The sequence below is a fragment of the Pseudomyrmex gracilis genome, unplaced genomic scaffold (assembly GCF_002006095.1).
Source record: "Pseudomyrmex gracilis isolate BER0280 unplaced genomic scaffold, ASM200609v1 scaffold_4, whole genome shotgun sequence".
Lineage (NCBI taxonomy): Eukaryota > Metazoa > Arthropoda > Insecta > Hymenoptera > Formicidae > Pseudomyrmex > Pseudomyrmex gracilis.
Window position 1 is genome coordinate 1,609,006 of NW_018020588.1, and position 23,639 is coordinate 1,632,644.

General features: G+C 36.7%; 2 protein-coding genes across 2 annotated transcripts in view; both read left to right on the forward strand.

Annotated features, from left to right (window-relative positions):
• LOC109856952 overlaps positions 1 to 2,076 on the forward strand; it is a 16,489-nt gene extending 14,413 nt beyond the window's left edge. Inside the window, exons 5-6 of the mRNA XM_020432743.1 lie at positions 369 to 864; positions 2,035 to 2,076. Of these exons, the coding sequence (XP_020288332.1) occupies positions 369 to 864; positions 2,035 to 2,076 (538 nt within the window). The remainder of the gene's footprint in view (positions 1 to 368; positions 865 to 2,034) is intronic.
• Positions 785 to 21,951, forward strand: LOC109856957. Its single transcript, XM_020432754.1, has 8 exons — positions 785 to 864; positions 9,600 to 9,781; positions 10,300 to 10,543; positions 10,640 to 10,860; positions 11,426 to 11,618; positions 13,827 to 14,135; positions 17,351 to 17,599; positions 20,379 to 21,951. The coding sequence occupies exons 2-8, from the start codon at positions 9,677 to 9,679 to the stop codon at positions 21,602 to 21,604; spliced, it is 2,547 nt and encodes an 848-aa protein (XP_020288343.1). The 5' UTR covers positions 785 to 864; positions 9,600 to 9,676; the 3' UTR covers positions 21,605 to 21,951.
• The last annotated feature ends 1,688 nt before the right edge of the window (positions 21,952 to 23,639 follow it).

A 23,639-nucleotide genomic window follows, 5' to 3' on the forward strand; every position in this document is an offset into this window, starting at 1 on the left:
CCTGTGTGACAAGTCTCTACGTCCGAGTGCGCCTCGCAGGGTCATCTTAAAACTCTGATGCAATCCGTCGATATCCAATTATCTCGCGCACATCGGCGCAACGCGCGGCGCTACGCCAAGCTAGTCCGCATTCGCCAGCAGGTCTCGTTCGCCACCGAGCCGCGGTTTATTATCCCCCAGTTTTCCGCTTTTCCTCAATTCCCGGGAGCGAGATGTCTCGGTCGTGGCGCGGCGAGATTCCCGATCGACAGTGCGTGTCGCAAATATTAAACTATTATTTGCGCGATTCTCCTCTCGAAATTGTAACTTTCCCGAGTATACGCAAAATCGGTCACCCTGAAGAGTTCATTATCTGTTTGTTGTTGCAGCAGCAACGGGAGGGCGCCAGTGTCCAGTAAGCCGCCTTTACCGCCGCAACCGCCGCGCGTCGCTGCTCTGAGCACGACGACGCGAGCGNATCTTGGCAACCCGGCGGCGATCGAGATGGCGAAGGCCCGCGCGATGCAGGCCGCCCAGGAACGTCCGGTCGGCCTGCTCGAGACCGATCTGGACGAAGCGGTGATCAGCACTACGTGCACCGTAATCGGTGCAACGACAACCGCTGCCTCCGCAGTCGCTGCCTCCGCCACCGCCGCCGGCGCCGGCGGCAAAAAGACCCGCAGCCTGCTCGATCTCAACCACACCTCGGCGGCGGCGCCGCGGCCGCGGCCCGAGCACGCCCTCCACGTACCCCAGTCGCCCGTCGGCGCTACGCACAGGAGTCCCCGCGACGACGTCACGTCCGCCGCAACGTCCGCCATCCACCAGCGGCCCCACAAATCCATGGAGTTCCTTCTTGACAAGGAAAATCTGCACTTTGTCAAGGTGAGTAAAAAGAGAGTGAGGAGGCTCTCTTGCAGCCTTATCGTTCACCGTGCTGTTGTCTCACTTCGTTATCGACGCGATGAACGTTGATGATCAAGGTCAGTTGAAGGACCGTGCGCAACATTTTTTTAATGTTCTCTGCTACGTTCAATCCCGGTGACCCGAAAGGGTTGACAGGACTGAAGTGTGTCACAGCGCAACACGTCCTGATCTCATTGCGAGATCGATCGCATGCGAGATGAAGAGATTACCTACGATTTTTAGATCTCGTCGAAAATTTCCCTTTCGTGTTTGAATGAAAAAAAGATAAAAAGATTTTTTCTTTGAAAAAAAGATAGCTCTAGATGTACAGATCTGTGATATATACGCGATACAAAATTAATTAAAAAACTGGAGAAAATTAAAGAAGTAGATTAGGATAAATTCAATATTTAACAAATATTTGCGTTGTGATGAAAACGTTCCGTTCGCCGCGAGAGATTATACAACACTTGTCATATTGATAAATATATGTTATATATGTGATAAATATATGTTAGAAATGTAATAATTTTGCGGAGATGAAACTAATTCCTGAATATTTTTCTCAGCAGAGATGTAAGGAGATACGTGCGTTAATAAGTTTGCGTTATAACAAGTGCCAATTAGAATTTTGCAGTCCGGACGAAAAAATTTAGAGCGCTCCGTGTGCGAAGTAGCATCGCGAGAGAGTTAATTAAGAATGTTTCAACGCAGGCGATCCTCCATTAACTAACACGATTTTGATCGACGTGTTAATTAACCCCGCACCGCATATTCTTCGATCCGATGTGTGTCAGAAATTAGCATTTATTTAATTAGCGCCGTGTATAACATGTCGAATATCCAAGAATCTTGCCTTGTCGATTTTTACGATATAACTTTTGTATCACAAACGAGATGTGATATTATTTATTACTCTGCAAAGTGTATATTGTGTTTATTTATTTGGATAAATATCAACAAAAGTTTTTCCAAAACTTGAAAAAATTCTTTTGCTGTTAGAATCAAATAAGACTTCAGAAATATTTTACTAAAAACAATAATATTTAGATAAATTTTAATGTTTAGATAAGAAAAAAATATAAAATTAATAAGTAAATATATATTTCAAAACATAGAAGTTTGTAATATTTATGTTTGCAATTGTAGTTTCCATTTTTTACATTAGCTTACAAATCAATCGCGCTGTAAAACTCTGCTTTCTGGAAAGTATTATGGAATTCTGGTATCATGGACTTCTATTTCTTAAGTTAGCTAAATTAAATTTGAGAGAATAAATTTTTTTTTAACATTGCATAGTGACAGATCCAGCTGATAGACTTTTGATTCTAATTTCTTAGTCTTTTATCGCCTAGGTATATCGTGGCAAAGATCGATAGAGGCTCCTTTCGCGAGGTGCGACGAATGTCGTAGAATCTCTTCCGCATTGGCGTAATTTTCTGTAGACTCTTCCCAAAGTTCACTTCCCGAGTGATCTCGTCGCGCTGATATACATCACAAAAAATTATCGTGTTCATTATTAAGCAACACTCAATTATCAAATATCTTTTGCTCTTCAAGTACACAGAGTTTATATTTGCTATCAATTTTTACTAAAAGTTTTTTTAATGAAGAAATTTCACTAGAAAACTTCTGTTCAACAATTTTTCAAAAATTAGAATTCAAATATTGTCTAATCATATATTGTTTGAAATATTGAAGAAAAAAAATTTGAATATTCTTGAGACATTTTTATAATAGATAAGTATTAAAGAAAGGTTCAGAAATTTTGTTTAGAAATTTAGATGCACTATAAGAAAAAAATAAAAAAATAAATAAAATGGCAAAACTTGTGTGTATACATAGGTATTTTTATAAAATTATGTAGGTCTTATAAACAATTACATTCAGTTTGCTGAATAAGCTCTCTCTTTCACTATTTGTTTCTCTCTCATATATTTCTTATGATGGGAGCTCTTACACGTCCCTAAAAGATAGAAGCATCGATCCCATTGCACACATCGCATACGTAATATAATTACTGTCGCGGTAACCGCGTCCTGGTCTCGAGCTTAGCTGAGGTATGCAATCCAGATCAATCTATCGATGCGGCTCAGAGAATCGACTTTCTGTTTTGCTGTTAACCGCGTAAATAACAAACTTTGACATTATATTAAATAAAATAATTAACTATTAAACTTTTTTAATATATAGAAAAATGTTTTTTAAACATTTAACAAGATTAATTTATATTTGTCTGCAAAGCATCTTCGCAGATCTTCTGTATGCGCGAGTTATAATATATTTCGTATAATTTATTCAATATTTGAGAAAAATATTTTGTAATATTCTAAAATTATCTAGTTTCTTAAACAAATTATTTTTAATAAACATAACATTTCTAATGTTATTTCGGGCTATAAAATTCATCTTAGACTTTTGGGCGCTACATATGTGATCTAGTCAAGCGTGTAGAGAAGGTAGCTTTAATAAAGGTCGATGGTCATGGGGTTACGCTTCATGGGACAGTCTCCGATCGCACATCGTGAGAGCCGCGTTGATTATTCGTTCCATTTGAGTCTCTTAAACGGAGATACGCGTAATGAAGACCGTTGACCCTGCGCTTTTGCTCACGCCCTTCCTTCTCACGCGTGTACACGTTTCGATCGGCTCAATTAGCTTGTCTATAGTCAAGTTATGTGGTGTTTCTATTACATTATAGTTCTTATAGATTATAACTTCAGCACGTGATTTTCTGTTTTTAGTACTGGAAAGAGATCTCAATTTTACACAATCATAATTCTTGTTAAATACATATAAAGACTTCGAAGGAAAGAAGCTTGAAGGAAAATGTTTCAATTAAAATTCTTTTGAGAAATTTATTCTTTGAATTTTACCGGCAACATCATGTAAAAATCAACGTTTATAACGCATAGAGAAAATTTCTAATACAATGACCTCTTTTGTTGAGCAATCTTCTCTCGCGTGTTTTCTTGAAGAACCGGGAAATTTATATATTCTACACTGCACGCGTGCATGGTTTCCATAATTTCAATTATCATTACTCGAATAAGGAATCTTCGAAATGTTTATGTACAAAACATTCGGTAAATTTTTTTTGTTTTGATCTTCTAAAGTCAAGTTCTTATCTAACCTCTCTGTATTTTGTTTTGCCCGTCTACGCGGTTACCGTATTATTTTTTTACGTTCTTCTCTTTCTCTCTCGCTTCTTCTCTTGGAATGCTTTTACCTCTTGTCTTACTTATTACGTAACGACGAAGAGATAGCTAGCGCCATCGGAGGAAGGAATTCGAAGGGTAGCGAAGAAAAGAGAAGGGATGAAATCTCGCGACAGGTCGATAACCTCTTAGCGCATTCTTTTTAAGAGAGAAAGAGAGAGAGAGAGACCTCCACAGTGTCATCTTTGCAAAGGAGACCACCCTGAAGAAGTTGAAGAAGTGGACCGACACACAGAAGCGCTTTGATCGTCGCCCGTAAATATCTTTGAACGCTCTGAATGATATAGAATAAGATCGACGGAGTCGCCAATTTGACATGTAAAAGACACGCGGAAATAATATTTTGTCAGAAATGTACGTTTACAAACCGAAACGAGGATGCACGCATGCATCGACTATTTGTGAAATCTTCAGTGCGTTACTGCGACTTGATCGATAGTTGTTTAGGGATAAAAATATCATGCGAGCGCATCCTCGCGATCTTTATAGGCTTGACATAGATAAGACCATAAAGTGAAAATTATTTTTAAACCGATACGTGTGCAGCGCAGTTTCATAAAGTTATTATTTAAATTGTCACGTAATATAAAACAAAAAGATAGACATGCACAACAAGTTTCGACTTTATATAAAACAAATCAGAAAAGTATTTTTTCAGTTTTATAATTAAAAACATTAAAAACATTTCAGATCATCTGAAAAATATTCATAGAAAGAGAATGAAAAATGCGGCTGTTTTATTTGGAACTCCAATTAGTCTTGCAAAGTAATAATAATAATAACTTTCACACCATCAATTTCTGGCGACGTGGAAAACATAAGGTGGATCAAGCGGGGATCCCGAACATGGCCATGCGAATTTCTGGGCCGCGCGCTGTGCACAAATATATGTCCGCGGCTTCAACAATGCCTTCTTCTCTTTCCCTTCTGTTTCTGTCTCTTTCTCTCTGTCTGTCTGTCTCTCTCTCTCTCTCCCTCCCTCCCTCTCTCTCTCTCTCTCTCTCCCCTATCTCGTGCTGTTCGGCTTTCTCCTCTCATCTCGCTTCTACTGGCATGACGTATTGATCGACCAACACCACCGACTGCACTGCTCGCCTTCGCGCTTGTGTATATGTATGCATACACATATATATGTGTATAGCACGCGTTTCTTTGTGTACATGTGTTACGCTTCGTCGTCTCGCGATACGCGCGCTTCCACGTACGAGCGCGTATAAACCGATCTCTCTCATTCTGCTTGATGCACTTCGCTTGGCGAATCCCACCTCCACGATGACTAGTATGCGAATCTGTGCCACCACCGTTGACCTTACATTTGTCGAAAGACGCGAAGTCGATTTCATACAGTAACTGGCGTATCTCCCGCGGGAAAGCTATTTAACTCCTTTCAATATATACTTATTGTATATATATATAAATATATAAATATATTGCGAGAAAAATTAAATTATTTCAAACTATTACTATTGTCGAGTTTTTATCGAATACTGTTGAGAAGTTTAGTCTTTGTTAGGCCGCCTTTGTGCCTAACCATTGTGTCTGACCTACTTCGGCACCCTATTTCGGGTAAAAGATCTTGGCATTTAAGAGGAGAAAACAGCAGTTTTGATCTACGTGACAGTTCGAAAGTAGATTGTCTTGTGTGCTGCTGAGCTATGTACGTAAAATTAAATAATTATAAGAATAAACAATTATAAGAATAATTTATAAAAAGGATTAAAAAAACAAATACTTTTCTTTTGTGTTTTCTTATTCTGTGTAAGAATTGTGAATATGTAACGTGATATTAAGCCAACGGAAATACATCGAATATTAAACGTGCCTTTAGTCTCAGTTGAATAATCTAGATATATATTGTCCAAACCAAACCAAGTTAACTTCTTTTCAAGTAAGAGCTTTTTGACAAACAGAAAGAAGAAAACGAAAGTAGTTTTTTTTTACTATCGTTGTTTCGGATAAATCACAGTGCCGATTGCATTAGATTGTTCAGGTGGTGGATGGGAAAAGAAGGAGGCAGTTGCGTGAAACTCGTAAGCAGGCAGGAAAGTCGAAGGCCGAGCGAGAATCCGCGACGTGTGGGCGCACTTCATGCCCACGTGTATCTACGACGGGCTATGCCACGTGCAATGTCGTAAACATCGAGGGACTTGCATGTTTGCGAAAATACTTATAGTTATGTGATATAACTGCGAAAAATCTTATCGTTTATGTTTTTAATCACCTCCATTATAATCACATTTTTTGTAAGGATATTGTGAACACGTGAATTTGTCATGTTACATCAGGAAAATTCTGGAACAATTCTTGCACAATGAATTTTTTACGTTGACTATAAACTTATTACATGTCAAAGAACATCGAAGAAAAGTTTAGTCTTATTTTTTCGAACAGTCATTGTAAAGCCTTAGACACGATTCACGTCAATGAACGCAAGAACCTTCGGCTAGAAAGTTGCAAAACAAAGGCTGCACGTGGCGCGCGGATTCTTAGTTATTCCTTTCACGTAATAAAACGTCGACATTGCGTTCCCGCGAAGCACGACTTAAAACGCGAGAAGCCCGGTACTTTCGCACGCACTTATGAGCACGTGTGTGTTGGTGCAGCATTTGCATGCGGCTTGTGCAAGCAGGCATATGAGTACATACGTGCCGCATATGCTGATCGGCATCACAGCTTTATTTTCACCAAAACGGTTTTAAGTAGTATTGTGTCAGGAATAAGAGAACATAAAAATAATTATTGAAATAAAATGTAATAAAACATCAGTGCAGAATATTTGATGATATTGGAAAAATTTCGAAAGAAAATTGCTTGTATTGAACAATAATGAAATAATCGAATGTCCGTTAATTAAATAAATCAAAATAATTGAAACAGTAAAAGAGTAAAAGTTTTTTTAGAATCTTTTATTTATATGCAATAATCTTTTGTTTCAATTGCGAAATGAAAACGAAATGTTCTGTCTTCAATTGAGTCTTTATCAAAAGCTGAACGCTAATAATCATCGTCATGTTTTCCTGCATTAATCAGCAGGTTTTCTTGTACTTCTGCTAGAGTGATAATATTTTTTTATTTTTTCAAAGAAAGTGATTATCTAATTAAACGCGTATCTATATGTAAACATTGATCACGTATCAACATAAAAAGAATCTGAAACATACATTATCATAATTCTCAATAATACGATGTAGCACTTTTATGCGAACACAAAAGACTACTCCCAGTAGCTTTCTCTGTTATCAACTGTTTGTTCAGCACTTAAGTTAGTCATTTTCTTGACACAATTCACTCACACACGCAAAACTCTCAAGCGGCGTTTCTGCGATAAAGCAGCAAGTAATTATTCAGACGCAAGACAATTCCGCACTAGCGATTCACAAAGTTTCGAGCGGCCGAAGAGAAGTTTTGCAACTTTTGTTGTGTGGGTATAGATGCATTATTAAGAATAACCTTCAAAAACAATCATGATCGATTGTGGTTAACAATGAATAGCGGTAAAAGGTTTTTTCTTCCTTGTGCAACTGTAGAGTTGAAGCCTACAACTATGGAGAATTATATTTATATCTGTCTATAAAATAATGCTGTGTATGTATGTTACGTCTTATAAGCACGCAAATTTAACGAACAATTAGCACTTCCTCGTTATTTAATTACGAGTAAGTATAATTTGTTAAAATTCAAATGTAAAGAATTTATAAGGAAGAAACTTGTTTATTCAGAATTATCCTTTGTGATTCGATTAATATTATATCTCTGTGCAATATACATTAATTGCGTATAATTATTGTAGCAGTGTTATTGTTATAATTCTACGCTTTCAGTTGTGCGGATTTTCCGTAGATATAGTACTCGGAAAATTATCTTTTATTTAAAACTTATGTGCAACAAAATGGCTATATTGAAAACAGAACATATCTACGAGATTTAGATGTATGTTTACAATATGAAAATATCGTGTTTTCGAATAACGGCGCGTCTTCCGACACGATATCGGTTGCATTTGAGTGCAGCGAGAACATCGACGCGAGTGACACATGTACTTATAGCGAGAGAAGCGCGAGGTCTTTGGCCGACTAATAGCGGATGCGCTATGCGCTGATGTGTCTTTGACGTGGCTTTCCCCAATTTGCGTCAACTGACGAGGACAACGTGTAGACACAGTCTAAGGGAAGAGACGATATAACTGTAATTAAAATTAGCATCGCTGCATTTTCGCGTATCGCGACACTCAAGACACTCGTTGTTGCGTAATATGCATCCGCTCGTAATACGATATTGAACCTTGGCGCTTGTTTTTTTGTTTTTTTTTTTTAGATCGGGATATAGAATCTTAACTTTTTTTGCGTCCGAACACGTTCTATTTTAATCCGCTTCTATTACACTATATAATCTAACTTAATTTTTTAATTTGTTATATATATATATATATATATATATATATATATATATATATACATATATATATATACTTATATTAAAAAAGCCGAAAAAAATTAAATTTCACTGGAAATACTGTGCAATAATACTTTTCGAAAGTTCCTGTAGTGACTACCACAGTTGATTTTCAAAAATTTAGCGACTCCCACAAAATCGATTCTTCGAACTTCTGTTGGTGCTCTTGCTTTTTCTATTGTATTACGTAAACGCCCCCTCAATTTCCGCTCACAAATCATTCTTATCCTATTTTATTCAACCTTGACCTCCTTGTACTCCTGAAGCCTAATCTATCGTCGTCTGTAAAGGATTGAGAAATCAACTGAAACTCATATGTCTTTTTTCTTTGCCATTAAAAATAATTAGATATCTCTTGCAAAATTAGCGCTATATTGCATTTTAAAATTACAAATGTTTAATGATCATTAAAACGCTTAAATTTATGTGACTATTCCAATTTTCGCTTATATCTAAATTGACGTTAACAAGTTAAAGAAATTTTTAGATTATGCATTCTCTATGCGCAAAGAAAAATTCAACGATCCAGCATTATATATACCGAAAAATATTAGTCTAGGTCGCTACATACACGTGTGCTCTTCCCTCAATGACGAAGAAAACAAAGAACGTAGAAGCTATTCGCTTTCTGACTTGGTCCCGTTAGGTTTTAAATGAAAATCACACGCATACTTATCACGTGCATCCGTTATGTGACCATCGCGTAATTAACATTAATGTCGAGACGTAAAAGAAATACAAAGAGCAGTTGAATATAGCAAACTTAATACAATTGATGTCCTATCAAAAAAAAAAAAAAAAAGAAAACTTTTAATATTAATTTCTTTAAAAAAAAACGGTTAATATTAATTTTTTGTTTCTAAAAAAGTTGACTAACTGAGATTTTCAATCAAGCAAAATGAAATAAAGTGAAAATAATAAAAGAATTATTTTGTTTGTGCGTATAAAGAATATCGTGTGATTATTCTTGAAATATAACCTTAGCTTGAAAATGCTCTGAAAATAGAAACGGGTCGGTGAATAAAACAGAGTGTCGTTCCCTAGATCGGCGTTCGCTCTCGATGTGTCTCGAAGGGCTCGCATCCTCGATTATAGATTGAAAAGCGACCACACACAATACGATGACGACGACTCACGAACTCGTTAATAACACCGTGTGTCAAATTTTGGTCGAGTCTGCGGCGAGAAGCTGCGACGAGGACCTCGTCGCATCGACCTTGGCGCAGGTTTGTCCCTGAAACTTTCGTAAAACAGGATCGATGTCTCGCACGATGCTTCGCACGACAACCACATTCTCTATCTGCCACACGTTACCAGGTGTCTCGTAATAATTGCGCCTGTATCTCACTAAAACTGACAAGTTTCTTTTTCAAATAAGCATTTGAAGTAAACATTATTAATAAACATTAACTGCTAGATTCATGTAATATAAAAATATATAAAAAAATATATAAATATATATAAAGATACGTACATAGAAAACGTAATATTTACATATAAATTATATAAAGTAAATATTTATTATGTACAAAGAAGGTGATTAAACTTGCTAAAGAGTTAATTATTGTTATTTCCTGCATATAATGCGCTAGATTATGTTATTTTTTAAAGATTTTATTATCGTAGCGTTTTAGTTTTGGAACTTACACGACGAAAAATCACGTTAAACGTCACTGTGTTGCGAAAATTCTTTAATTGATTGCACATAACTGGCGAACGCTGAAGAATACGTTTGTTGTTGCAGCCGCCGGAAAATGAGTTGCAAAAAGTAGGCGAGCGCGTGCCGAGCGAGCATGAACTTCGAGTGCAGCGATCGTTGCAGCGGCTCAACGTCCCTGACTGGTACAAGAATTCACCTGCTGCCCGCGACGGCTTCCGATTCAAAAGACACTCGGATGCGTCGCAGCATGGAGGGTGGCGCGCCCTCGGTTCTAAAACCACCTCACTGTCGTCTCTCTCGTCGTCTTCCAATCGGCAGCCGACCACAGGTGAGACAAAGTTATCTTTGTGTGCATCGCTGATTTTCGATTTTGATTATTTATGATTAGTGTTTTAATTGTTCTCGTTTTCTTTTTCTGTTATAGGTGCTCTTCTAAGTCCCAGTCCGACGCCCCCTGTATTTTCGAGATGGAGTACCAGCTTGCTGAACAGCGCCGGGAGTTCGCCCGCTAGTTCGGCCAGGTCGTCTTTCAATCATCGACAACCCTACTTAGGTTGGCGTTCTCAGGAGCGATTAACTAATCCGCGTACACCAGCGGAACGTCTTGCTCAGGGTATTCTTCCTCAGTTGCAGGCCGCAAACAAGGTATGGGAGTGCACGAGATAACAAAATTTGGCGCTCGTGAACGTTCGTCGCTATTTCTCGGTTTAAAATGTCGCGTGGAGATCATTGACGTTCGATCGTTGACGTGACAATTTTTCTTTTGCATCAACATTACTACTTTCCAAATTGATATATTCACCAAGGTGTAATCCTTTGCGAGTTTTTTTACATATTTACGCATCTGTCTATGCATGCCATCGCGCGTTCTGGATTCCAAAAGCGAAAATTCTGGCCCTGAAAATCAATAACGCGACTGCACGCGAATTCATACGACTTTTCGTTTATTTCGCTCACGAAATTACTCTTCGCGTCGTTAGTTTGTCTTCTTTTTGCAATTTATTTTTAATTTCCGCCGAGATGTGCAAGTGTGTGCGTGTATCTTTCTAAAATTCAGAAATTTTGGCAAGAAATTTCTCCGTCATCTCGCATCTTTTTTTTCTAGATATATGTAAACATTTCGCGCATTTTTTAATTTGATTTGTAAGAGAATCGATCGTATCCGCGTATGATTTTTTGGAAATCGAATTGTGTATTCCTGTCTTGCTAGCAACAGCAACAACAACAGCAGCATACAACGAATCAGCAGCTGGAAGTACGAAACTCGATAAAAGAGGTGACCTCGGCCATTGTGCACTATGTGCAGAGCGGCCAGGAGGTCGGCGGTGGCAGCAGACTATCGCCTCGATCTCGGCCTGAAGATTGGGACGACAGGGGCGGAGCGAGATCTACCAGCCCCAGAGGTGAGCACTAAATCACCCCCGTCAAAAAAAAAAAAAAAAAAAAAAAAAAAACAAACAAACAAACAAACAAACAAACATCCTACAACCACCATCACCTTTGCTCTCCGTCACGAAGGTAATTTTGAGTTTTCCTATTTTCTTAATGTCTTCTTTTGTCTTCCTTTGCAAGCTGCCTCTCTTTTTCTCTCTGTCTCTGTTTCTCTCTTTGTCTCTGTATGCATCAGCTGGCTCTTCGCATCGCTGAAGTCAAAACAGGTCGGTTTTTAATATGTTTCTTTGTGTTACCAAATTCCGGATAAAAGAATTTTAAGGGCTCTTTCTACACAGGATAATTTTTTAAGCAACAGTGTTGTTGCTTTTATCAAAAGTAGTTTTACTTCTCAAAATGCTTAATTATTTTCTGAAAAAAGTTGTTTTCCCTTAAAATTTTTTATGTATCCCTCTGCAGCTTCCGACATAAGATATCGCAGCAGAACGGCATCTTATTAAGCTTGTTCGGCGTGTGTTGCAACGATTTTACAAAGAATGTACAACATCACTTCAGTTATATAAACTGATATACGAAATAATATACTAATATATTTAATAATAACGGTGTAATATAATAATAATAATAATAATAATACTGGAATCATAACAATCTTTTCTAGCACAATCGTTAATGAAAAATTCATTTTATTTAATTAACGACTAAGAAACGTTCAAATATACAATCAATATTTTTTTACTTATTAATAAGAATGTTTTTTTTATCGTTATAAAATATTGTTTTATATTATACACATTACAACTTAGAAAAATCGAGTTTACGCTATGTTTCGATGTCTGTTGCCGCACTACGACATCTGCCATTTGGCAGGATCGTGACCTTTTCTTCTTAGACAATTTCAACGTTGTGCTGTGATTCAAAAACGTATCGCCGAGACAAGTTGCTGCTATTTCGATAGAGTTTCATGGTCGCGCTGCTACCAAAATAGATTACCCTGAAATTCAAATCTCTTTCTCCATCTACTTCTCTCGTCTCTTCGATGCCAATAAAACTCGCGAATAAAATATAATAATCGTTATAAATAACTGCTGAAACGACAAAACAGTGAAGATTAAAGATAAAACTTTCAAAATTTTGGATCTTTAAGTCGAAGTTGCAAAATCTTGTCGTTGCAATTTCAACTTAACTCTTTTAATTCGTTTGATAAAAATTTGACAAATTGATGCGATGCTATTGTGATGCGTATTTCAACTAAGCTTACAGCACTAACATTGACACTAACACATTTATACTAACAACTGACAGATTAAACTGTACTTGCTTATTTTTAAGTATTTTTCGTGTTATTTCTTGGGACTAATAGTATTGGTACTAAAAGTTTTATATTAGCTGTAACTAATGCTACTTTCACAAGATAGATGGTAGATATTACGCGTAGATGTTATTTGTAAAAACATGTAAAATTGAAGTGTATATACTTTGATGTGTGTATTAGGATCCTACGAAATTTTGCGTACGTAGTTGCCGTGCGACATATTTTCTACTTGTTTATGTTAGTATAAGATTTAGTTTTCTTATTTGTTATTTCGCATATATTATCGCCGCATATTTCAAATGATTACATATTCAATAAGAATTATGACCGCATCGTTGGATCCTAATTGCCGAGAGAGAATCTTAAGATAAATCTCTGCGATATTATATAATGTGTACATGTACAACAGAATTTTTTTCACGCTTCAAGCGCTCAAGGACGTAGTATACATATTTGCTTACTTTTTATCCTTAATGACAATAAGACATTAAATCACAATTAATATATTCTCTTATTATATGTACAATTGCCGAAATGAAGTAAATAATCTAAACCGTTATCGAAACTATTTTTGACGAAAAAAAATAGTATTTGAACTTTTGAATTTTTTTATATGAATCTTATATACATCTACTTGTAGAATTGAATATAAACTTATCACTCTGTGTGCCGGCTTGTCAAAAATATTATGTATACACACACAGAAAAATTTTATTTTATATATATTGCATATATTACATACACTTCAAAAAAATTTCGGAAAGTTTTGATATTAAAATTATTTCTTTACGAAAAAAAATAAAGTCAGAGAAATGAAAAACAATGATTAGAGTAGCTGATACTTCAAAGGGTCGCTAATGACCCGGGCCTAATCGCTCTCGCATTTGTGTCGGGCACCTCAAAGGGAGCGTGAGGCTATGCTGGATGGAGAGCTCGTTCGTCGGCACGCGACCCGTGGACTCACCGGAGACGCCATTGAGCTTGACAACCGATCAGGAGGCCGGCGATTGCTGCAATGCGGCTGGTACCGAGTCCTGCAGCTGCCAGGACTCGGTTGCCTCCGGTCTCTACCTGGACCTGACACCCAGTCGGGACGACATACGCCACAAGCATCATCAGACATCTTCGGCCGGTCCATCGCCCACGTCCTCCTTTAATTATCATCATCACAATTATCAGCAGCGTCATCAGCAACAACAACGTCATCACCGCGGTGAGTTGTTACTCGCCTAACGGACGTGCAAAACTTTCGGTTGCACTTGGCTACTTCTGGTAATTTCGTCTGTCGCTAAGCGCACAAAGCTGACGAAGACGATCTTGTAGAGAAAAGTTCTTTTGATTGGATTGGAGATCGATATTCGATGATGGTGCTAGTATATTATGTGTGTGTGTGTGTATAAACACATACATGTACACATGTAATATAAAATAACAAATAAACTTCGATTATGAAGGAATCGTAAGTGTAAAATTAATATTAATCAATTATGTCAATTATTGATATTAATCTTGCTATTAATATTAATAGATTAATATTTATTGATTAATATTTTAATAGTAATATTGTGATAAAAATAATTTTCTGAATCTATCGTAGAATTCTATACTTTTGATTTTTTGTTTTTAAGTTCTTATATATGAGTCATTTTATATAATAGTGCACACACGGCCTTTAAGAGTGGCGTCACATCGGGCTTCCATTTCGTCAATGTAGATGCAGAATCCGGAGGCATTTTTACAATTCTCTCTTCGGTTTGCGAGCTCTTTATCGTCATCACAGTTGGCGATTAGAGCTTACGCCCACATATCGATAATCGTTATCTCCCTTTGCCCTCGTTTTTGTCAGCTTTTGTTGCGCACTCAACGAGCGAATCACAGGTGCGTGAGACTTTCCGAGCTTCCAGGACTCAGTCAAGTAATTTTTGCGAAGCCGACTCGAGCTACTATATGTGTATTATTTTCTTTCGAAAATTTATATCAAAACAGCGATAAGACTGTACTTCTACTTAAGAGCTTTTTTGCACTCGAGAGTGACTCTTGACACTAAAACTATTCGGAAAGTTTTACGAACAATATTCGACAATTCATCGGGAAAATTCATGGTAATTGTGAACGATGTTCGAGAATGAAACTCTTAAGTGGACACTCGTCTCGATTATGCAGCGAGACTCGAGACAACGTAAAACTGTGGGATTTATTTCGGCGATATTTATTATAGCGACAATTTATTCAATAGGATTTAACCAAATTAAACTTGAAGATAAATAACTTTCCTCAAAAAATAAAAAAATAAAAATAAATGAAAAGAACTCAAGGAAAACAAAAATATCCTCGAGTTGCGCTTTCCGCAAACTTCCGCGCACAGCGAAGTTTATGATAAAATTCTCCATTCCAGGCGCATTCTTTTATCTCTCATTCACTTTTCTTGATTTTTTTTTGTCGCTCATGCGAAAAAGCTCACCGCGAAGAATTTTGTAGTACATTTTCTTACTTTGTTTACGATGACACGTATATTGACGGCCCTTCATTCCCCATCCTATAATTTTTGCCGATTAAAAGATAATTGAAAGAGACGCTTCCTTACCGTATGACGCGAGATATTAATTTTAGATTAATTTATAACTACTCCCGAAACACACGCGACCTTCCTTGCTCACCACTGTTAGTGTAGCTATTTACGTTTATGTATGTTTATTGTAAACCTGCCCATTCTTTATGTTAACACCTGTAAAACTTGTACAGGTGCGTACATAATTATATGTGTATTACTTAGATTTAATAATGCGAATCGCGTACGTCGTTTATTATGTGTTGCAATGTATTATATTATTATTATTATTATTATTATTATTATTATTATTATTATTATCATCATCATCATCATCATCATCATCGTCATCATCATCATCGTCATCATTATCATTATCATTATCACTATCATCATTATCCATCATCGTCATCATTATCGTCAATATTGTTATTATTATTATTATTACTTGTATTATTTTTAATTGCATTATTATGATTGTTATTATATTTTAATCATGACTCCAGAGCTCGCAAAATTATTCGCGCGTATTTCTTCTTTCTCTCTTTTTTTCTTTTCTATTGTGCCTTAATCATCCTTTATCTCTCTTTAGAACTGAGTGCGCGAAACAATATAGAGAAAATTCGAATGGTGCAAAAATTATATAAAAAACGATAATTTCACCATGATTTTGCGTGCCCGGTGTTATTACGTGTCTCTCTTTTTCTTTCTCTCTATCTCTCTCTGTTGATCAGTTCGTACACATCAAACGATTATTATTTCTGTGTAGAACGTAATTACTATCTTTTGCAAGAAATAAATTATTGTCATTGTCTTTGATGTTCCCTCCGTAAGATTCCTGTATTATTGCGGTAATTTGTATATTTCTCTTGATTGTGTTATTTTTTTTTCTTTTCACTTTTGTACATGTGTTTCGTTCTTAATTAAATCGGTTGATTTCAGCAAACAAATAAACGAATAACTTTTTACAGCTTCAAATGGTTTCTTGATGTACATGTGAATGTTACATGTATTTTGTACTTTTGCAAGTAGCCGGTTTAATAGTGCGATCACTTTTCGCAAGTATTTGTTTTATCTACTTTAATCTATTCGCTATATTCTACTACGTTATCTGCTTGTGTCATCACGGTAAGTGCTGCAGAATTTTGTTGCTTATGTGACTACGGTGTATATAGCTATCTACAGTTCTATATTATTTTTCTATCTAGACCTCGGTAGATGTAGTTTATGCGCGCGTAAAGCACAATTGATGACAACGAATGTTACTTGTTTGATAATAATTAACAATTCTATACGAAATATAAACTTGTTATTTGGCAAATAATTATAAATGTCGTACTTATTGAGTTGCACGTTTCACTACAAGTAAATCAACAGTAAACAAATACACTGATAATTTATTGTGTGTGTATTTATTGATTTATGTTGATGAAAGTTGCTAAAACTCAATATGAAAAATCAACACTATTACTATTAAGAGAAAATTTATACAATAATACGAATAATAGGTGCAGTGTGAAAGGAAACTGCACTGCTTTATTCTTTCGACGAACTTGAAAAGGATTTTTGTCGTTTTACACTACATACACACAGACACAGGTACACATGCTTTTTATTGCGAGAAGTTATACAATAAAAAAAGGGCAAATGAGAAAATAATCGCTTTATTATTAATTACGGAAGTTAATGAAAAGTGGGGGTGGATTCTGTCCCATTCTTTCTTTTTTCTCTTTCTCTCTCTTTCTCTCTCTCTCTCTCTCTCTCACTTCGTATATACACACATACACACACATAAAAACACGCACGTACTCTTTCGAGGCCAAGAGGATGACGCAAACCTCTCTGTCTCTTCTTTACCCCCGCATGATATCGATGATCAGGATCGGGCCAGAGCGATACGGACGAGGCGATGGCGACGGCAGCTCTTCTACGGAACAAACCGAGCCCGGGCTCCACGACTCTGGAGGACGTACTTGACTCCCTTCTGGGGCTGCCACCCGCGTCGCGTACCCCGAGTCCTGGCCCGGGACCCGTCGTGACCGCCACGTCCGCCATCCGCCATCGCCATATGAACGTCGGCCAGGCGAATGCCGGAAAGAGCTGCAGCGATCTACACCAAGACCTCCAAGGTAGGAGGACTATGTAAGTTTTCGTTCTGATCGGCTGATCCTATCAAGAACGATTAAATTCGTACATTCGAACTTCCTATCCCTGATGAGCGAGACGTGTGCACACAAAATAAAGTGTCGTAAAAAGTCGTACGTTATCGGCAGCAAAATTTTCTTGTTTATAAGATTATTTGTATTATAATCTTGTAAGAACTATTTTTTAACATAATTAATATTTTTTAAAATATACTTAATAATTTTTTCTAAATCTTGTGAGTTTTTTTAAAAAGAAAGTTTGAATCTAATTTTGTGTAGTTTTAAGTAATAAATCCCGCCGTTGATTTCTTATGGGACACCTAGATGCACACGTGACCATACATTCCTATTTTGTGACGCGTAAGTTGACTTGCGTTTCTCTTCGCCTCGTCGCCACTCGCTTTCATCCTTCACCCGCGAAGATTACGCTCATATTCAAAGCAGATTTGCGAAATGGTGTTCAAAATAAATTACATATACCATCATATCATACTTACATTTATTAGCGCCGCGATGAAAAAACAAATTATTATCAAACTATATATATATATAAAAAATTATTAAGAATTGAATTTAAGAATTTTAATTTCAATTAAAAAAACTCACGTGTAAAAATTTACATGTGAATACATATATACATATGTGTATACATATATATATATATATATACTATATATTTCTGCACAACATACTGCAAAACGGCTCTTATGACCTTATTTCATATTTCTTAAAAAATTATTACTTTTGTTTAAAAAATCTCCGATAAATTAAAGAAACAATTACTAGATCCTGCTGATGAAACAAAATTAACCGAATCAACAATACAAGTACTACTTTTTAACTCGAGTCTGGCTGACATTGACTCGACTGCCAATCTATCGATACACGCCACGAGTACAACACCTGATACCAAAGAAGAAGAAGCGATAAACGCGTTGTTCTGCGTCTCGACAGCCCGTCGAACTTACATTCTTTTGCACCTTTGCAGAGGCGAGCCTAAGGGCGTGTAAAGCCCCTCGCGGGGTTGTAGCCACCCCCGAGTCCAAGGACGAGTACGGCCGTGGTCGGCCGTCGCAGCAGCCGCTCGCTTATAATCGCGCGAATAATTAGGACCGCATGATTAATAACACGAGCCGAGATGAAAATCGTAAGGCAACAATCATCACCAAAACTCTCTCGACACTTTTTCTCTTTCTATCTATATTTCTTGTATTGTATTTTTTTTTCTCTTCATGGGTCTGTCCGTCTTTTAACAGTGTGTGCCTTCTGCACTTCCCTGCGATTTGCAGACATACTTTTCTGCAGATATTAATTTTTTTATCGTGCTGATCGCGAATATTTTTTTGTGGGATAGTTAAAGGTCTATTGAATTATAAATCTGTGTCATATTCATCGGGAAGATTGAGAACAAATTATTTGTTTTTATTAAATTTGAATATATTACTTTCATTCACAATACATAAAATGTTAAACATAGTACAAAAAAGTAAGAAGGTGCAACTAAAAAAGACAGACTTTTGTAATACTGTGCACGATCAAGCTTGATGGCACACGAGGTGAGCTGGATACGGATTTTGTCATTGTACGCAAACTCATAGAAGTGTCCACTCGCTCTTATTGCAATTAATGCTTTTTCTAATTATAATCTATATTAAACGACATATAAAATATTCATTCAGAAATATAATAACAAAAAACTCTATTTATATATATGTGTTATAATACACACACACAGACACACACATACATACACGTTCAGAAGAATAATATAGTACAAAAAAGCACTACAAGCTAATTTTTTTTACAAGAACCTTTGACAAAAGTTTTGACGTAAAAATCTCAAATCAAACTTTTTCACTTAAAAAATAAACCATGTTTATCGCGCGTTTTAAATCAAACTTCGTCTGATTTAAAACTCTTAAAACAATCTTTCTTATACACATCTAAATATTCTTAATAATTTAATTTCAATTTTAATATTTAAAATTACAAATTAAGTTTTTTGTAAATGTGGTAAATCCAATACGCAGATTTTATTAATTAGCTTTCTGGTTTTTTAAATATCATTTTTAAATATCTATGTTTTTGTTATTTACTTTACAGTTGTATGTTTTATGTTTTTCTAATCGCTCTTCAAGCGCTAAGTTGTGGAATCACTGCTAAAATATGCGCAAATTTACAACAGGAAAAGTAGATCTTTTAGAAGTAAGAAAGAACATTAAATTATACAAATGTATCATTAAGAAAATGTCACGCCAATCAGTTTCATATCATCATCACGCTCATTAGCTTGCTTTACAATTATCACGTCATTGTGCTTAACGCGTCTCTCGTGCTGAGTCTCAGCAACGATGACAGAAAAAGTGTGAGAACGACATTGCATCCTCCTTTCTCTTTTTCGATATATTATTCACATATATAATAAAATTATCAATCTTACCCCGATATCTTCTTATTCCTATAAAGTACTTATCAACATCTCCTGTGTACTGCAATTATTCGAGTAAATTTCAAATCATATCAAGTCGATAGTTTTTAAAGAAACGGTAATTATATAATTACAAAACCGTTTATAGAAGCAAAGCACGTAATTACTTGTCCACAAGTACCTATATATATCTGACATGATTAAAAAATAAACTGTCGAGCAATCAAGTCACAATCGTTCTCTCCGACTTCTCTCATCGTTCTTCTTTCAAATCCTTCTTGGAAAGTTTATTCTCTTTGCCCTATTGACGAAAACAATCAATCTGACTTGTCGCAGAGTCCGCTAAAAGCGTGATGGATGTTCATCAGGCGGCTACGGAAGATCAGCGTAATTTCTACTCCGGCGAGTTGGCGAGACGGAAGAGCGAGGGCAGCGATACGTTGCCGGCGTCGCGCGCCGCGGTCGCGGCCGCCTCGTCCTCGTCGCTTATGCCGCGCAGTACGTCGCGTCATCGTCGGGTGTCTTTCGACAACGCCCAGGATTCAACGACCAACGGCAGCTCGGCCATGGACAAAGTGGTGCGCTGCCGCAACAACAAATGTGCCAATTCGACGACCCTGGCCGAAGCGAGAAGAACGTACAAAAGCTGTCACAATTGCACCTGTCTGTACTGCTCGCGCGAATGCCGTAGAGCCCATTGGCAACGTCATCGCAGGACCTGTCTTCACTCCCGCGCCGGCAGCCTTTGCCGCCTGGTATTGTCTTCAGCGAAAGAGGATCCGGCCACTCTCAAACACATTTCGGCCCTCGCCAAACGGGGCTATTCCGTTCATGGACGCGGCGCGGTTAAGTGCTTCTTCACGAGTCCCGAGACGGCCGAGCGTTTCGTTAGCAACGGCTTTGCCGATCTCGGCGAACCGACGTACGTACGCTGGCCGGATCTTCTGCCGGGCGAGATGGGCGCCGAACTCTACGCCGAACTGATGCGTCTCTGTAAGACATACAATCCGGAGACACGATTGGTGCTCTATGTAGCGGTGTGCGTGGTCAGCGAGGTACCTACCAGCGGCGCCGTCAGGTGGGAACGCCAACTGGTGTCCAGATGTGCCAAGATCAGACTCGACGGTGTGGCCAAGCAGCATCCTCCCTCGTCCTCGACGTCGCCGCAAGCCAAGCGGCAACAGACACCCGGCTCGCCCTGCAACATCACCAGGGAGATGGACTCGCCGGAGACCCTAGTGTTGACGTCGCTACCCGGAAACAATGGACAGAACACATCGCGAAGAGCTCGAGAGATTAGCTTCACCAATATTCAGCGACAACTAAGGCTCCGAGGTGTTTCCCTGAGGAGGCACTTTCCCCAGGTTTATCGGAAGCTCTGTTCCTACGTAGAAGGCTCGGTAGACAAGTTTGCGCCAGTGACCATTTATCCCAGGGATCAGGCGTCCGGCAAAAGCTTCATGTGCATCATCATGCTAGACGCGGAACCTGAACGTCTTCAATTGTTGCCCACTGACTCGTCCAGAGTAAGAACGGTGGATATCAGCGTGGAACAAGAGTAAAGGTCGTGCCATCCGAAAGAGAAGAAGAAATTTGATAAAAAATTCGAGATTGCACAATATGTCGTCAATGAGTTTCTTCAAACTGAAGACGATTTCATCGCAGATGGAGTGTGAATCCAGATAATGTGAAAAATTTTAAACATGTCTCAGTTGAGTCGGACATTGTTTGTACCATCTAGCAAGATTGCATTTCAAATAGGAAAACAAAAAGAAAACAAACAAACAGAATAGAAATTAAGAAAAGTCTCAGGTGGATCCATTCCAGATGTCGGTTTACAAACTATATAACGTGATTTCTCACACATATATACGAAGACTGTTTCTATCTTTCCTTCTAGAGAAAAAAATAAACGAACGCGTGAAAACCGAAGCGGCGGCGCTCTGCTCGTACCTTATTTTGTGAGACTATTGCAAGATCGTATCAAAGCAACCCACTATCGTTTCACAAAATCCTCGATTTAGTCGTTAATGTGTGAAATGTTTATCAATCGTTCACCGAGATAATTCTTATTGGAAAATCGTCATTCATCGTTTAACCCTTTCACAGTCAAAAACATGCATAATAATTAATAACCTTTAAAAAAGGAGAATTGAAATATTATTAAACAAAGAAATATTATTAAATAAATATTCTTAAATTTAATTTTTTTTTGAAATTATATTTTTGACATGTATCACAATTTAATAAATTAAGAAATTTATTATGCAATGGTTTTAATTAAAAATGGTTTTTATAATGATACATTTTTTTTATGGAAAAAAGAGAGCAAAAGAAAGGGTCAATGATGATTTCGAAATCCTCGGTGAATGGACTGGAAAGTAATATTTAGAGTACGTTGTTGTCTCTTTGTTCAACTTTGCATCGTTTAAATTTTATCGTATATATATATATATGTGATTATATATATCACATATAATATATATTATATATATTATATGTGAAAATGAGAGAGACATTTTCTCAGCAAGTATATTTGCAATTAATCGCTATAAAGTTTCGCTTAGATGTTACATTTATCAAAACTGATTAAAATTTCTAAGATGGATTTGAAAGAAAATATTTTAAAAAATATTTGCAAGTTTCGATTTCAAATATTTTGATTACGGTTTTGTTACAAACATAACTTTATCTTATCTTTTTAGAGAACAATTTTTTATTTATTATTTTTTGTACTAATGCTTTTCGATTAATTTAAAATATTTTCTTACTAGCAAGATTATTCTTCTGTACCTACAAATTTTTGATGTCTAGGAAAAAGAAAAGTGAATATCTCGAAATGCAATACAAAATTTTGCCTCACACAAATATCGTCCATCTTTATAAAATTGTGCCAAATGAGATAAATCGCATTGTTACAGTCACAAAACAAAGACATCTTTAAAATAACGTTGGAAGGAATATTTTTATTTTTGTATGTGTGTGATTTTTCAAATTATATTATCTCGATAAAACGTATGTCAAATAATTTCAGTCACAAATAGAAAAGGTTTCTTTCTAGTAGATGCATATTTAATTTCGGGCTTGAAAACAATACTACAAAGGCTGATTTGTTTTTTATAGAAAAAGAAACAAAAAAAAACAAACGATTGATTATAGTGCCAACGATAACATCACGAAATTTAAGTCATTAATATAATGACTCACATTGTACTTTGCGCGGTGCACAAGGTATAGTACAGAAAAAAAATCTGTAATCCACAAAATTTTGCCACGAACATCATGACATTTAAAAAGCGACGATTAATCTCATCAATGTCTCATTAATTAAAAATTATTAGATGACATTAGATAATTAATGGGAGATATTCGGTAAGAAATGACAAGTGTGCGATTTCTTATGTTTAATTTGTAATGTCGATGTTTATTTTCTTACAAATGATAATGCAATTTTTATTGACGACGAAATGAAGGAAAATTAAATCGAACAAAGTATAGAAAGGATTGCAGTGCCAATAATATAATATCACGAATATTTCTACATTATATACAAAGAAAAATATATCGGTCCTCTCGATTTACAATCGAGAAATCCGG